Source organism: Corvus kubaryi, unplaced genomic scaffold (assembly GCF_017639235.1).
Source record: "Corvus kubaryi isolate FWS band 111438036 unplaced genomic scaffold, C.kubaryi_AGA036_p1.0 split1-131, whole genome shotgun sequence".
Taxonomy (NCBI): domain Eukaryota; kingdom Metazoa; phylum Chordata; class Aves; order Passeriformes; family Corvidae; genus Corvus; species Corvus kubaryi.
The window spans coordinates 17138402-17156638 of record NW_024582073.1 but is presented as its reverse complement, the minus strand read 5'-3'; the positions used below and the strand labels follow the sequence as shown (position 1 = coordinate 17156638).

At 38.5% G+C, this 18237-nt stretch overlaps 1 protein-coding gene across 2 annotated transcripts in view; it reads right to left on the bottom strand.

The window, feature by feature from the left end:
• FBXL5 (F-box and leucine rich repeat protein 5) overlaps positions 1 to 18237 on the bottom strand; it is a 35121-nt gene that overhangs the window by 16196 nt on the left and 688 nt on the right. The window contains exons 2-5 of one of the 2 annotated variants that reach the window (XM_042053166.1): positions 7072 to 7287; positions 5173 to 5268; positions 4195 to 4378; positions 1764 to 1946 (exon numbers count right to left, since the gene is read on the bottom strand). In XM_042053166.1, the coding sequence (XP_041909100.1) occupies positions 1764 to 1946; positions 4195 to 4378; positions 5173 to 5268; positions 7072 to 7287 (679 nt within the window). The remainder of the gene's footprint in view (positions 1 to 1763; positions 1947 to 4194; positions 4379 to 5172; positions 5269 to 7071; positions 7288 to 18237) is intronic. The other variant, XM_042053167.1, reaches the window with a different exon arrangement.

Genomic DNA, 18237 nt, shown 5'->3' with positions numbered 1-18237 from the left:
AACAGCTCTGCTGTTTTAGCTGGTAGAGCACACCCTCCCCCTGAAGGTTACTGCACAGTCACTAATTTACTTCTAGTTTGGGTATATTGCAGTGCTGGGCTCAGGATAAGCAGCTCTGCTGCCTCCCTCGATGTAGACATGCTGAAAAACAAACCACCTTATTCTACTACCTCACAGGGGGGAACCCTACTCCTCCTAAAGCAAGAACAACTTCTGTTGAGTAGTATCTAAAAGAACAAGGTTTCTTATATGAATAACACAATGACAATGAAATCCTAACATTGTCAACTGTGGCATAAAAGTGTTTGGTAACATTTCTCATTGTCTTTAATATCTTCATATTACATAAGAAGCCTCAGAAGCCTTCTGGGTACTAGGAGGGGAAAAAAAGTTAAAAATTTAACTAAGCCTACATAAAACTACAGTTCTTTTCCCCTCCCTGTGGCAGTTAATCCCACCTGAGAAGCTTCCATCCACTTTAGAGCACTTCTGCACAAACAACTGTAGTAGTACAAACAGTATGTCATGAGACCAGATTCCTGTTGTGCCAAACCAGGTTTGAAGCACTTATTTTAAGCAGTTGCCAATTATCTTTTTTTGGTGTGGGTGCAGCACTGAATTATCAAGACAATGATGTTTCAAATGAAAATTTAAGAATTTGAATTTTGAAGCCTCTCTACTCAGTCTTTGGAAGCTCTGGAACCAAACTACTGTTTTCAGGAAGATTTACCCAAACAAAAAGAAGTAATTCAGACCAGAAAGTTATTTGATTCCTCTCTACCTTGTACAAATTTTAGAAGCCATTAAGGTTTGGCCAGAAAGATGTTTTTAGTTTTTATGTATCTCTAAAGCTAAGTTATATAAACACAGCTTTCTCTCTTAAAATCTTAAAGGCATACAAAAACTTATTAAACAGCACAGTTTCTCCTTTTACTGAACTACACTGACGTGGCAGCATTGTGAAGCCTGCAGTGCCATACTCCAGTGATTCTTTAATACTCACATAAATATGGACATAAAGCTACAAACAAATACACTCTGATGACTTGCAACTGGCCTCATTGGAATAGAGAGTATTTTGTCTTTTGAACAGGTACTTTTGCAAAAGTCACACTTCTCAATAGGAAATTCTAATTAACAGAAGAGTTTGAGGGGAAAAAAGTTATAAAAAAACACTTACTGCAGAAGAAGTTATTGAAGTAATATACCTAAAGAATCAATACTAAAACTAAAGATTCATTCCATTTTCTTTGAAGCTTGAATATAAAAAGACTAGATTGTGAGAGAACATTAGAACTCCACTAATTTTAAACTTCCTTCCTGCAGTTATGCATTTTATTTCTACCTAGTAACCTAAGAAAATTATTTTACTATAGGTGTAACAGCAGCATTTATAATTCAAAACTTCTTAGATTCTTAAATAATTCAGATATTGTATAAGTGAACATAGTATTAGCATTCATACAAGCAAAAAATGGGGGTTTTTACCTCAGTAAAACTAGGTAACTGTTTGGATACAAAATCTACTCATGAGTTTCAACCAAGACAACTTCTAGTTTCTAACTTCTACAAGATGGAAGTATGTTTTAGGGATTTTTAACATTTAATCAAGTTTCAGGACACTATCCTTGTCAGAAGGGTACACCTCACATGCTCAGCTGTCAGGCTCACTGTATATGACAACCTATACTAAAACACTCTTTTTTAGAGGCTCAAAAATTCTGATAATTGATGTGCTTTCAAAGGAGCTAAATGGAACTTACCTCTGGCCCAGCGAACAGGGTAAAGATGTTTCCACAGAGATCCAGTTTTAGCCAACTGTGACCATTCAGTGCTTACTTGACTACACTGACATAACTCTTGGGGGTTAAGGTAACTGAAAATGGTCACCATTACTTCAGGAGGGAGATTAGTAATATTTGTGGTGTGCCCTGTTATTTCGGTTTCTGAAATACAGAAAGTGTGTGTTAAGTGAAGCACAGCCTCACAGCTTTAATAACAGTAGTGGAACTCCCATTTTGATGAGAACAATGAAAAGAACGTGTCTGAAAAAATTTTAACGGCTGTTAAAGATAGGTAATAGTTCGGCTTTAAAAGGCTTTCACTGTAACAACACCTTGAATAACAACAACAACAAACCAGCTCAGTTTTCTGTTTCCCACTTTCTCATCTGGCTCATTCATTCAAAAAAAAAAGTAAATTAATGCTACTCAACTACAGAAAGATGAAAGCATTACCTGCTATAAATGAAATGCTTTAAGAAAAATGCCTTCTGTTGCAGATGGTATCTGTACCTGGTTTGCCATATTCCCAGGAAATAGTACTAGCACGTGGAACCTACCAGCTGGGACCACTCTCGCTGGAAGCGCTCAGCCTCTTGACTGGGACATGGAAAAGTTCATGCTCAACTCCTTGCAGCTGTCTTGAATTTTATTTCTAGCTTTAGCTACTAGCATTGATAATTTTAACTTCTGAATGGTGATGAGCCATTCAGGTTGTAAAGTAATACTAAGTACTAGATTAGAGACTAAAATTTGACCACTGTAATTAATACTTCAACAGACAGCAGTAGGAACTATTCCAATAGCTCTCCCTAAATGCCATACTGCAAAGAGAGCTGCCAACTATATAAAATAAGAAATTCAGAGCTTTGGTTAGTGAGGCCTTTTGCTGTTTTAAGAGATTTTTAATGTTTTGTTTCAGAACAATTTCCTTGAAAAAAAATACTTCTGAAGTAGTTTTCAGGAGTCCTTCGAAATAGCAGGTTTTACTAACAGTGGGGTTTTATTTCTAAAGTACCTAAAACTTTCACAGAGAGAGAAGCATCAGATTTTTTTTTGTGTAAGAAGCTCCAAAAGTGAGCATAATGTAAACTTAACCATGTGATACGCTATTGCTACTTCAAAAAATATAATTACAGTTTTACTTGATGAATCAATGTATTTATTTGTACAACTAGCATGTTGCTGCATAAGTTACAGAGAATTTTGCATGAAAATGCAGTTAAGCCTGCACAGGACTGCAAGCTATGTTATTTTCTTTCCTTTCTAAAAAATGAATGCAAGACACAACATATTCTCCTCTCCCGAAGTCTAAAACACAATGATTGCAGAATTACTACTGCTCCAAAACTGCTATTCCAGCTGGATTTAAGAGCAAGTAAGTAATGCCACAAAGCTACGTCTGTCACATACATCTGTTAAGACTCAGTACTATTTCACAGAATGGACCATGATCTTTTCTGAAGGCTTCACCTGGAGGGCAGAAAATGACCAGCTGAGTAGTTCAGAGAAGTCAAGTTTCATCCAAAAATCTGATTACAGAGCAATTTGTCAAGTTTTTCTAAAAGGAGCAGCACATCTTATCAACATCACAAACTCAGGTCATGAGAGCTCGCTCTACGTATCAGACTCACACCCCAGCATTACACTTTTGGTACAATAACTCCTCTTCCTTGGGGCATCAATTTTTTTTTTTTTTTAAATAGTGAAAACTGTAAATACTGACAGCTTAGGCTGACTCAGCAGTCATAAAACATGCCTGAAGTGTACTTTATTAGTTATCCATTTATTCTAAGTTTCACCAGAAAAGGTAGTTAGAGATAAATGCAAAATAAATATCCACTTTCAGAACACACATTTCATCTCACCTATTCACATGCTGCACAGATTCATTCCCTTCCATTACTCCACACTCACAGTTCCTTTCTCATTCCTGAGAGGCCGAGGAAAGTTGGAGAATGGAGCTGGGAAGGTGAATGCTTTTAATTTGAAATATTGTCACTTGGCTAACTATTCTGTGCTATTAAAACATCAACAGGAAAAGATTACAAGGCTGTCCTGAAAACCAAGAATGAAATGCAGAGTCTGCAAATAGAAAGTATCATTTCAATGGAAGTGTGAAATTAGAAGTTAATTACAATTTCCATCTGTTTACTGTATCAAATATTAGCATGGGAGGGAAGGAAGCAGAAGAAGGTTGAGAATAGGTAAACAGTGAAGTACTATCTACATTACAACCTGCCAAGATGCCCATATCAAACTGTAAAGTTTCTGAAACCAGTTTCAAAACTGGTTTGCAGATATGCCCATTTTAAAAGAACTGCTCTGCCTGTACATAACTTTAGGTATGCCACTGGTGTGGCTTTTTAGATAAAAACTGCCGTTTGAAAGTTACTTTAATTAGATGCTTCACCTTGATCTGCCTTCTCATCCACAGAATACTTAAAGACCTTCTGAAGCTCTTCTGCTTGATTCCACTTACTGAGACCTCTGAATTCTGCAGCCTCTTTCTGTGAGCAGTGCTGTGCAATTACTTTCTTCTTAATATCTTTCAGCTCTTCGTAAGTAAAGTATTCCATCAACATTGGCTGAAAAACCTAACAAAGGAAAAAGGGGAAAAAAAAAAGAACCGGTGCTGGCAGAAATAGTCAATAATGCTACACCGACCTGCCAACACAGAATTTCCCATTTCAAATTCTATCGAAGTAAAACGTGTCATACAGTAAGTGAACCTAAGGACAGGACCATGGAAGTTTTGAATTCTTACCCTCTACTTTCTAACAGATCACTGCCGGCATCAGGCAAGCTGTTTTAATTGCTTTCCCCACCAGAAAAGGGAAGGGATTCAAGTTGCTTAATCTATATAACTTATCAAGGTACTCACACGGAAGGCAAAGTAGCAAGGAACAAAAACATGAGAAAAGATTTCCCTTGGACAGACTTCAGAAGATGCTTCCCAGTTTTCGGATACCCATAAATCATCAGACTGGCAGTACTAGTCTGTGTTTCAAATATAGGTCAGAAGATGTTTGGGAGTGTCAGTTGGAGTCATGAAGCACTGGTTTACAGGACCTCTCTTTTCTCATTTAAGTTTTGCTACATATCCATTTTAACCACTTGATGCAAACAAATCCCAGCCACAGTGGACTTTTGTTATCAATTTTTTCAAGAATCAGAATTTCATCATAAACTTCCAACATATTCAGTTTCACAACACATCACTTTCCAGTCAGAGAACTGAACAAGGACACAATAGTCCTGAATGCAAATTAGCATAGCAATAAAAACATGTAATTTAAAAACCAATGAACCTCTAAGCCATTTGTCCCTATTTAGTCGTTCCAAATCCCAAGGAAGATCACCATCACATCTGAAGAAAATTTTTACCTACCTCCTCTTCCTCTTTCATATGAGGAAGGAAATCCCTGGTAAAGGCTTCCAATCTCTCCTTCAGCTGTTTCGCATAGTTTAGCTGTTCATATTCATTCTGAGAAAAAAGCAAAGACTAAATGGTTACCCGATCTCATCCAGTCCTTCAAGGATTGAACTGTCCAATAAAGCAGTGGTTCAAAGGAAAGCCCATTATGCCCTTCCCATGCATGCAGTAGGTTTGCTCTATTTCATGGTAAGAACGTGTTTACTTAATGACGCTGACATTCTGTACTGGCCTGTTAACAGGCAGAGAAAAGTATTCCCTTCCTGCCTGATTCCAACTTATTTTCTTAGCATATATGAATTCATTTATCTAATCCTATTTTTACTTTGGAGCAAAGACTGAAATCTGCCAATCTACAATCTCACACAAAGTACAAAGTAGTAACAGACTAATTTAAGTATTTGTATGGTTTGTATATGAAGTATTCTAGGATACAACAGTTCTACTTCATCTTTTAACTGAATGCATTTTACCTTAGTTATTCTAAAATTCTAACTTCCAAATTAGAAACAAAATTTATAGTCAGACATGCTGTAGAGATTTTTACTTTGGAAATTGAAAGAACTCTTAAATAATAAAGATGTAACTGACATTTAAACATTCAAGTTAAACCAACCTCATGTAACAATTTGTTAGCTTATTCTCTGAGTTAGCAATAAGAAGCTGGTTCTGAAATCTGCCCAGTAATTGCAACATATTGAAGTTCCTCCTAACTCTTGCTGTAAATGTTGTTTTTCTTTTCAAACTTCTACAACATCAAGAAACCCTGACTACTACCGAGACAAGCTTAAGCCATCAGTTTAAATTAAACTAATCACTCCCTAAAAATAGGTAAACATTAACTAAAGTTAACATATCTAAAGAGAACTAAAGAAATCTGGTTTTGCACACTTAAAAAATGAAGTAACAGAATAACACTAGCATCCTATCAGAGAAGGTGTAACACAAAGCCAAGTGTTAAATTGCCCTCTTCCACTTTCCTTCATTTCTTGTTTCATTAATGGGCACAAGATAAAATTTAAGGTTTATTATGCGTAGGGAAAAAATTATTTGTAACGTTCCCAGGTCAAAACCAAGTGTAGATGGTAAAATGGAGTCAATCAACTGCACATTTGGTATTTTCCTTACTGAAAATCTGGACCACACATACTAGAAATGCAACATGGGATGTCAAATGACTACTGGAAACTCTAGTTCTTAGGGGCAGGAAGAGGGAGTTGAGCTGGGTACCCCAAGAGAAAGACATGGAAGAATTCAAGAAGACTTCTACTGGAGAAGAACTTATATCTAAGTCACTGTCAAAAAAGCCAGCTGGAGAAAAAAATATTTAGAGTTCCTTGACGACTGGATCATTAACAGGACTGCTGACCTACAGATGACTGGAAGGAGTACATGACTCACAGAATAAAACAATGCTGGTTTTGCAAGTCTGGGAACCAACTCCATTTCTGACAATAATACAAAACTGTGCACCACAAAAAAAAAAAAAACCCTCAAGGTTTCCTAACAAAGTAAAATCGCATTATTTCTATAGCCAGAAACGTCTGACCAGTTAGCAAAACAGCCTCTATATTTGAAACTTCCATGCCTGTCTCTCCAAAACACTTCCAATTACACAGTGATGAGCATCTGTCAGAAAACACATCTCTGAAAAGAATTTTTACTAGAAATTTAGTAACTGCGGTGAATGGCAAAAGCATTTGGGTTTCAGACTAGAAAGTATCCAAAAAACATACATGTTTCTTCTTCCTCCTTAGTTTATTCACAGAGAATATTAAGATGAGTCAAGGCAAACTAATACGTAATCACAGCATGTTTCCCTCAGGTCACAAATCTCTCTTATAGTCTACTTACCTTTACATTCTTTAACCCTTTCTCAAAAAGGCTAAGCATCTCTGACAGTTTGTTGTCCGAGTGCACATTGTACACTGTCCGGCTACGCTGCTGAAGCAAACCAATGATACACTCATTTTCAATCTGCTCATGCATTTTAAATTCCTTGAATGTGGCATAAAGGGATTGCAGCAGAGCCCGAAAATCATTGTTGTTGGAGAAGTTGGTCTTGGAAAGCTAGGAGAAAGAAAAGTTCATAAAAAACCAATGAAAATCATGTCAAACTCAAGTGAAATCCTTAGAACAGGTATTAGCTCCAGGGATTCATCGCTCCCCTTACTTATAAAAGCTAAACACCTTCAGCTTTTTACATAAAATGAAGCCAGTAAAATCAAGTTGTATTTAAGCAACATACACCAAATCTTGTGAAACACTGAGGTAAACAAATGTAGATAGATTTCCTGGCAGAAGTCAATGCAATCTCCCCAGCCTGGCAGATTACTGAAAGGCTCAGCCCCTTTCCCAGATCCACATTCTTGTCCATACCAAAAAGCCATTAACATAGGCCTCTGAGCCCATCTTTCGGGATGTATTATGCACAAGGAATACTGAGTCCTACCAGTGAATACAAACTGTATCAGCAGTTAGAGAAGGTTTACAGTGGAGCAAAACCTAACAAGTCAAGACAGCACAAAGTTCTAGGTAATACAACAGGGCGATTTTTACATGTGTACAGTTACCGCTGGCAACAATACATGTTAAAACTGTATTTTCCTTTGGTGAATGTAGAAAAACAGGGTCTTTTCCATTCTTACGCTTTACTCCATGTGCAGCTTCAAGAACCACAATCCACAGCAGTATACAAGACCAAGCATTCTAAAAGTAGACTTCAACTCAGAAAACAAGCTACCGGAATATTCAGAAATGGCTTGGCTACGAAGACTCTGGAATCTATAGGTTTTACAAGAAATAGGAATCTGAGACATACATATTCATACATAATACTTACATCAAAAACAACTACAAATTGAGATATGCAAAACATTTTTTCATTAAAAACCCCCAAATGTACTTATTCATTGTGACATTGCATTGCCACTTCCTGGCAGCCACCAGCAAAATGCAACTGAAACACGCTGGACACCTGCCAAGTCCTTATGCAACTCCAAGTCAGCTGTACATACTGTACATTACATGCTGTACATATGAGCAACATGACTCTCATTATGAAAGACAAATTTGCTTAGCCTCAGAAGAGAGAGAAAACAGGGTGAAGTTTAAGAGGGTTTTTTGGGTTTTTTTTCCAATACACTTTAGACCAACTACTGACAGAAGTCAGAAAAAAACTGAAGTCTGTAACGCACTGTTAGGATTTGAGGCATACATTGTTATGTATCCCTAACGGGAAAAGATCTTGGCTCCAAAGGCCATTTCTACCCTACACTCTTTGTGTATGCAATTTAAGAACATCCGTTAGGAATGGATTGTTATAGAAGCCACTGTAACATGAAACACTTGTATATTCACCTCTGCTACTGAGGCTTCCAGCAGATATCCAACAGACTAGGAACTGTGGAGAGGATACTGAAGTTAAGTAACTATACTTGAATCAGAAATCACTGTATCAAAAAGGTCAGCCAAAGCTGAGAACAACTGGTTTTTGAGAGGACAGGTAGCCTAGCAACAAAGCCACTTGGTCAGATCTGTAATTTCATTACCAGGACTGATGAAGTCTCATGATGGGGGACCAAGACATTAACAACTATTAACAGACAGCAGTTACTCCATTCTGAGGTCCACTTTTCACCAGCTCTAACAAGGAAAACTAGTGCAGGAGTTTAGTAGTGCAAGAAGAAAACCACACACCCCCAAACTCAAAGAATGGCAAGGGGGAGGAAATGGACTGTATTAGAGAGTTTTGTTGACTCATCAAAAATATAAAGCACAGTGCACGTGAGACCCCTGAACAGGCTTAAAATACACCACACTATACCACAGCCACCAGTGCTCAAGATACTTGGGAGCTTTCTGCGCTTCTGAAGACATTACATTTAAACAGCTGTACATTACAGTACAATTGGTTCTGTGTTTGGAATGCAAACTCTAATTGAGGAGCAGTACCACAAGAGCAACAGTTTTGGTGGCTCCTGAAATTTAAGAATTATTCATAATCCAAACAGCCTGAGCAACTGTCGAAACAACAGTCAGTCCTTTGTATTGTAAAGTCTGTTTGAAACATTTCAGAGACCTATGGCTGATGCAGGCACAGTCTAGAAGTAGCCAGGAGCTTTTAAATGGAGTACTAACTTTATTTATTAAACCTTTATTAAAAGAAAATAAATGATGCAATTAAAGCATAGCCAGGCATGAAAAATCTTTGTAGGTCAGACAATCACATGCCAGTTTTAGTTGAGTCTCTAACTCACTGGACTATAACAGAGCCATTAACATAGTCAAGATGAATGTACAGACTTGTAGCAAACACCCATCTTTCCTTACTGAAAGATACTGTTTAATTTTTGTGCTTTAAGAACAGTATTAACAGCAACTGCTATTTAGACAGTGTTTCACGTTCATGACACTCAACTGAAAAAACTCCACATTCAACTCTTCCATCTCCCTTGTGCCTTTAGCGCTTTCATTAAAGAAATGAAAACTTTCTGTCTGATGAAGACAGAGACATTTCTATCCACACGGTTGTGAATAAATAAGGAAGCTCAAGACTGCTAATTAAATCACCAATCAAAACACAGTATTTAATTTGGTTTCTGGAAGTGTTTTACACATGTGTCAATGTGGAAAAATATCTTCTTAGAAGAAGAAAATTAATTTTCCAGTAACGTTAGTTTACGGTGAGTAAACTGAAACAGTTTTTTCCTACTAACTATGCCAAAAATACATTTAATGAGTGAAAAATGTTTGCTTCTTCCTTAAAAATATCCAAGCATACTATGAACCAACAAGGAGAAAGCAGCAAAGAGGAATAAAGAAAAAGTACACTGCCCTTATCAGACTACCACAGCAGTAAGCAAAGTTTATGCTGCTTGCTAACTTTCCCAGTTACAAGTATCTCTATTCCCAACTACAAGCTGGAAAACTACAAAATATGAGGAAGGAGAATAGGAGAGGAAAATTTGATTTTTCTACTCTCCCAACAGATTTCACAAATTTAAAATGGAGTAATTTCTCAAGGTTTAAAAGTTTAATGTGGCTACAAATTCACAAACCGCTTAATTTCAAATGAAGGTTTTCCCTATCAGCACCTGAATTCTGAACAACCACTAGCGTTAAAAATTCGGTCTGGAATCTAAAAAGAACTGAAGACATTTTTTTCTTCCTGGTCTTCTTGATTAGTTGTTGTTCTTTTTCATGTGTCATCACAAGTAACATTTTTGACAGACCATTCCTCTATATTCTCCTTTCCATGTATAACCACATTAAGACTTATACAATCAGCCGATAGCAACAGGATGTGAAATAAAAGACATAATATTCCTGATAATCAATGTCGATTTCTAACACCAGTTAACTCAGCAGATTTAAAACTAATTTAAAAAACAGTAAAATACTTTTCATTATGGAGCTGGTAGACCGTTCTGATTAAAAGAAAAAAGATACCAGGATAAATATCAGAAAAGAGTTTTTCACCCACAAGGTGGTTGGCAACTGGAACAGGCTCCACAAGGAAGTGGTCACAAAACCAAACCTGACAGAGCTCAAGAAGCTTTTGGACAATACTGTAAGGCACATGGTGTGACTCTCCGGGTTGGAATTCTTGCACGGGGACAGGCGTTAGACTCGATGATCCTGATGGGTCCCTTCTGACTCAATACAGACTATGATGCTAGTCTATGATTCCATAAAATAAACCAAATGATTTTTAGAATAGAACAGCACCAGAAGAAAAAGCAGCAGGCATTACTAGTCAGCTATGTATTCTCCCAGTTACATTTTTATGTATTAGCACTCCGCATATGCAATAGCACTAAAATTCAAAGGACAAACCCAGACTCTGCAGAGGTATTACCTCAATTTCAGGCACAAAAAAATGGAGGAACAAAGACCATAACAAGGTGCGCCTGTGTCAACACCAAGAGCATGCAGTTTCATGTTGTACTTAATCTGCTTGGAAATTAGGGCATGGGGATGGAGGAGGAAACACACAGAAGGAGCAGCCCTGCCTCTAACTGTACATTCCTGCTGCTTCCCTGGAATATGTGGTAGCAATTATGCAGCTGCAAGATGAACCCATCTGGTGTACTAATCCAGGGAGGAGCTGTGCCTTTTACTGGGCTCATTTTTCACCTGGCTGGAGCACTACTAATGCCCAGTTACAAGCCATGTCTTATTTAGGAACCCACAAGAAGCTCAGTTTATACTGTCCCCAAGGAAGAACTCGGGTGCCAAGGTAGCCTAGCCAAGAGAATGACCGTCCTCAGTGTCACCTCTCCTTGGCTTGCTCTCATACGTAAAGGTATACGAGGTGAACATTAAGGGAACTAACTAAACTGCTTCCCACTCCCTGTTCATGTGTATGAAGCCTAAATCAGGGGAGAATCAGTTTTCTACCCTGGGCACTTTTCCTGGAAATGGGTCAACCCAAAATAATAGCAGTTAGTTAGGCAGGAAGGACAGGATATGGCAGAACTCAACAAGAAATTCAAAGCTTTCAAATGCCCTTCTTTCTGTTGTCTTCCCTACGCAACCCTGTCCTGTGTAATCTTCTCAGTTGTTTTGCAGCATCACTAAAATCTTGAAATAGCTTTTCAAAAAACCCAACTAATCAAACAAAACAAACAAACAAAGCACAAACCAAAACCAATCAACAAACACTATACTAACTCAAAGATTCAGGCACACAAAATTATTTTGTTTTCAAAGAACACTAGCAACAGGGAAGGTAAAACCTCATATTCTATTTTCAAAGGCTAACATCAAGCTGATAAATGCCAAGCATAAGGGAACAATGAAAAAACCTATTGTATTTCCATTTTTACTGGTGTCTTCCATATTACTGTCTTGTACTACAGCCACAGCCAATTTTGTCTAATGAACACCTATAGATGAGGTTTTGAATCATGAAGAGCATTTCACAATGAGATATGAATAACAACATGGGACTAACTCGATCAAGATTTTCAGTGATGCAATTGCTACAAGTGTCAGATCCCCTTGGGGTTCACAGTAGAAAGCACAGCTCAGGAAGCACTGATAAAATTAGCTAAGCCTCCTCCACCATGTGACTTCCACAGGTAGAAGTCTACCAAGGATAGAAGAACAAAGGCTGTCACCAGGTCTGTAGAGAAGAAACAGAAATAATAAAAAATTTAAAACCAATTAAAAATCTACAAAATATATGAGCTATGAGGGCCTTGAATAAAAGCATGATGAACACTTGCAACTATGCTGTTATTTATCTATCTGTGTCACACTATTCTAGATGCCATGGAAGACCTCTTTCCTGTTTTATATCCTCAAGGATACAGGCTCCTACTAAGACCTGGTCTTCCAGCCTTCTGCGAGGTCGTACCTGAAGTCCCAAAAGAGAAATCTCCCACTGCAGTAACTCATTAAACAGAACCACAGCAAAAATGTCTTTGCACCTTTGTATCAGTCTCACTACAATTTCCTAACACAAAGGTAGACATTGGAAAAATTCACCACCCCCGTTTAACTCATCTTGGGCACTAACTGCAAAAGCAAAAAGCCAAGTCTCTCAAGAATTACAGCTTGCACTATTTAATCAGTTAAAGCATATTCTAGGATACCTGCACAAAACCTCAAAACCTGTACTAACACTGATACACTCTGATTACAGTTCCTGGATTTTTAGAAGGGGTCAATTTCTTTTTTTTTTTTTTTTAACACTGAATGTGAGAGAATAAATTGTTTCTTAAAGCAGAGAAGGACAAAGGTGGGTTGTTTCTGCTCTCCAGAGCAGACTGGGAGAGAGGATGAAAGATCAGAGCACTATGTGAAGGGTGAACAGAAAACTTTTTTCATACAATGCAAGGGCAAAAACAGTTAATGAGCAATTACTTGGAGAAAAAACTGCTACCACGTCTGGCACAAGAAAACACCCTCAGGTTTTTCTTATGAAGGCAAAAAAGATATAAAAGCATCTGGTAAGTAAGAAAAAATAGGTGTTTCAATAGACAAAATTAAAGAAATGGTGAGAAGATAGCAACAAGTGCTAAGAGTGTCCTGAAAAAGGGAGTGAAATTGCTATGCAGGTCTGAAGAGCCTCAATAAAACTCCAAACACATTTTATCACTGTTGTCCCCCATTTCAGACCTCCTGTGGCACTTAAAATACATTTATTTTAAAATGTAGATATTTAAAGCACATATTCAGCATCCATAACGTAAGATGGAAAGATAACTGGTACGGCCCTTGATGAAATAAGACATGGACAACAAATTGCTTGCCTATTTCAGGATGCTAATGAGGAGATTTAATTTCCTTCCACACAAGGAAGAAATTTCCTTCCATCTTTTGCCTGCAGTGACAGCATAGCCCACCATTTGCAGACTTACTAGGACTAAACATCTCAAGTAGCTCTTTCATTCTAAACATAGGTGAAGGCAGATGCTCAATGCTACAGAACATTAATTGGGAATAACCAAATACTATGAATTTCTAAATCAACACACACTTATTTGAAACAACACTGGCACTGTACTGAAATATTGAAAAGGGATTTCAAGAGAAGAATGAATGCTTTAACAGCATTTTTTTATTAGAAACACAGATACACTTATCTTCTTGGAACAGGCATTTTCTGTTCTCAAGGGCATCAAGGGAAAAACATTTCACTTTGAAACAGTAAGTCCTAAGTTAATAATTGGTCCAGTTTCTCAGATATCAGTCCCCCTGGCTGCCACAAAAAGTGTGATCTTAACGTGGTCATATAATGCCCTGTCCAATGCTTTACAATGCCAAAACTTCACTCGGGAGTGTTTTTCACTCCTAAACAGTTCATCATACTACAGATGACATAAGAAAATCACCAATTTAACACAAGAAAATTCTCTTCAGCAGAAGCCAAAGAATGCAAGGAAGAGAATCAACAAAGATTAAAGAGAAATGCAAGTTATCAAAAGATACTTTCTAGGTGCACGGAAGTTTTGAAAAGACTCTTACAAAAAGCCCCCAAAAAACCCACCCAAAAAACAAGAGCACTTGACTGCAGGTAAGTTGAACAGAACAACATTTAGATTTCAAACTAGGAGGACAGAGAACACAGATTATAAGAGAAGAAAAGTGATACTTTCAGCCAACTATTTAACAGGAAAGGCAGATGACAACAGCAAAACAATGTCTTCTTTGCTCAAGTCTTCATGAAATAATTAATTAGGAAAAGTATTTATGGCAATTAATTTTTAGCAAAGAGTCAGAAGTGTGGACTAGAAAAGAAAAATACTAGTTAAATATTTATGCAAGTTCAATGTGTTCAAGTAAGTAGAATATGAAAAAATTGATCCAAATTTCCAAGAAGAACCAGCCAAATTACTGAACCATGAGAAATAACTGCAGAAATCTTTTGTAGAAAGATGAGATCACAGGAGACTGAAATCAGGCAAACAAAAGAAGGACCTTAGATGTTTTTGCTCAAACATGCAAAGGTTTCACAATAAAGCTGAGCTATTAAGGCAGCTGTTCCCCCCTGCCACGGTTCATCCTGTTCCCTTCTCCCATACTGACAATCTGGTTCTGGAGCTTGTTTGACCTCTTAGTGAGCCAGTTCTACTGAATCACCTTTCGATTCAGTCCTTTAGATGAACTAGCTGCTCATCAAGGTGCCAGACAAGCACAAACGATATCATCAGCAATTAACCCTTCCAGCAGCAGCCAGTTACTACATCCACTCAGTCACAGTATGCAGTCTCACACTAGTTTTGAGACGCAGACAAAGACATGAGAACAAGTCATCAAACACAGATAACTAACTGCATTACAGCATTTAAGAGTGCAGCCATTTTTCTGGTTCCTAATGCACTCTAAACTTGCTAGGCAATTCTGTAACACAAAGATTTGAAAACATGCCTTGGCTGCAGTAACTCCACAAGAGAGCAGGAAGTTTGAAATCCCACCCTGAAAGATCAGCTGTCTTGTTTCTGGGGAAGGCCTAGCCAAAATTTAATCGCAGTCTGTACATAGCCCACAGTCTTGTTACTTGAGTAGTCCCGATCCTGAAACTCTAAGAAGTAACAATTGGCCAGCACAGATTTGTTTAGAAAAAAAGAATCTGACTTCCTTTTGATAACCAAACTACTTAAAAGGAAAATGATACATGTTACATACAGATCATGATTTCTCTACAGTTTTTGGTACTGTTTTGGCTTACAGCAAACTAACTGAGTCTGCAGGAAATTGCAGGGTAGCTCAAGCACTTGCAAACAGTGCTCTCAAACCCAAGCTACCAGTGTCCAGCCAAACCAAAATGGGATTTTCATTATTAGCTGAAATCTGTGTTGCCTTGTTCATGACACATACAACACTTTCAGGCACAGCTAGAAAAGCTGGTAATACACAAGTGGCACATTCTCGAGTGCAGAAAACACAAGACCATAATGCGACAACAGGAACTGCCTCACTGGACATCAGCATACTGACTTGGACAGTGCGTACTGCTACATATAGGATAGGAGTCTAATGACAAAAATGAAAGGGAATTCAAGCATCAGTCCTCAGAGAAGCATGGGATTAGAGAAGCACAAAGAGAATATGCTGCTGTTAAAAAAAGACTGCAGAACAACAAATCTGCTCTACTCGGTACCAGCATTGTCCCATTCTGCACAAGATTTCAGGAAAACACAGACATAATTAGGCTGAGGTTTCACCGTAGCTTCAGTCAATCTAGTTGCTGGCTGTCACAGTCCCACTCTCTGCCTCCCACTGGCTTTAGTACTGATCTGACCAGTGGTTGCTGGCAGCACTACATCAACAGAAAACCTACCCCGCTTCAAAAAAAAATGTTTTCTGCCGGTTTAGAGCCTTTGTGAGTCACTTCAAGCGCTGATGGGAGCAAGAGAGGCAGGCAGCCGTAACAGCAGCAGTCAGATGGCTTAAACTGTAAGAGAATGGCAGCTTAGTCCTGACAAAAGCAACAAGTACGCTGAGGTACAGCAAGCGTGACCCACATAATGAAGTAAAATGAATCTGTTTGCTTAAGCCAGAGAACACATAACTAAGATGGAGGACACGGCTACAATTGCAAATCAGCACAGGATCTTTCTGAAAACGAAGAGGTTCACTAGAGATGGGAAAACAGAATCTGCTCTATTTGTAGCAAAGATGACGTCAGGCATCAGGACAAGCATTTTAGCTATAAAGACTGTCTGCTGTAGCACTCCACTACCTACAGGGGGGACATCCTCAGAGCACTTAACGAATTTTCTTATCATCAGAGTAGGAGACAGATTTGATAACAGTGTGGATTTCCTTACTAAACATAATTCTACTTACTGTTATTATCCAAGTCCAGGGCACTGTATACAACACAGGTAAAAATGCCATTTAAGAACATAGCAAAGGTACAGTGAGACCTTTGCTAGCAACAACTAAAAAAGTAAGATAACCTTCCTAAAGCAACAAACAGCTTTAATGTCCAATTTACTGTTCTGTCTCACACGAAGTCCTGGAAGAACAAACTAAACTGTGTGTCTCTATCCTAAAGGATTATTTGTCTACATACTTTATCCATCGGAAACATCAGAATCGTTCTCCTGAGAAGCAAAGCACGGATGAGCCCATTTCACCCTCGCTAAGATGTGGCGGAATTTACTTAATTCAGACACTAGCAGCAACTACAGTGTACAGGGAACCCGATGAACACAGGTAACATGCAATTCACAAAATAGAACAACCCTCAAGGTCAAACAAAACTTATAAAGAGCATGGCTTTGGAGATTATATTGCCATGTAAGCAGAACTACAGTCTTATCTAATTACAGCATCTCAATCATACAAGAAGAAAATTCAAAAACAATCTGGAAGTTTTTCTGGTGCAAAGCTACCATTATAAAAGTCACAGACCTCAAGTTCTGAAACAGGGTTAAAGCATGCAAAATTGAATGCTTTAAAAAAAAGTGCCATTCCTTCATTTTTGCACTTCTTCAAAGGAAAAAGAGAGCAAGCAAATTCCTGTATAAAAACTGCTAGAAAATGAAAGGTTATGAACATTACAAAGTAGGTAGTTTTAATCAAATTTTCTAATACTTAGGAAAACCAGTAATTGCTCCCTAGGTAGTTTTATCAGGCATGGTAAATTTGGTCAAAACTTTGTGGGAGGCTCAATAAAAGTGACAAAAATGCCTCTCTAGGAATAAAACCCGAATGACTACAAGATCTGGAGGTTTAAATGAAACTTGTTCAGCTGCTGTCTACAACATGCTGAAACGGCTACCAGGGGTCAGTGAGGAGCCCCAGGTGTTTGTTTCCATTCAAATAAAATCCGCTCTGTTATGAGATCACAAATTTTTCTGCCGCCACAGATTAAGTTGATGGCAAATGTACGCTCAGATGAAAGGCAAAGTGAAAGAAACTACACAAGGTCTCCCCTTCTCCTCCCCCTAGATCCTGTGCTCAGCCTGTTCAGTTAGCAAAACCCGCAAAGAACAACTCTAGGTCTTCTTTAACTATTAGCAAATGGAACAGGCTCACAAAAGGACCTGGTGAATCCCAGAACAGTGAAAGGTAGCATGTGGAAATCGGGAAGGAAGCATGAACTTTCCACGCTGCTAGCAGCAGTAAGCTATTATAACTGCCTCTCATGTAACTGCACCCCTCTTTTAAATGTCTGTAGCCAATCTGGTTCTCCAAACAGGCATTTATGCCCGAAGATGGGAGGCACAACTTCTTTCAGTAGGAGTGCTGGCTGTGAAGTATTTGCCCAAAACCCTCCCACAACACTCAAAGCTGCTGCAGAGAAGTTTGCCTTTCAGGTGACACACCAGCCTTGATTACTTAACTATCCTGATGTAAGAATAAAAACTACTTTTGCCCACGAGCAAAATAAAAGAACATACTTAGAGTATCTTTAAGCCGCTCACCAGCTGAACGCTGTGCACAGAACCGCAAGCAGGGTCCCTGGCAGACCGTGAGTGGGCAGCACGCCCCGCGCCCGTGCCCAGCCCGGCTGATCGACAAACCCGGCCGGGCCGCGCCGCCCGCCCCGGGAGCGCC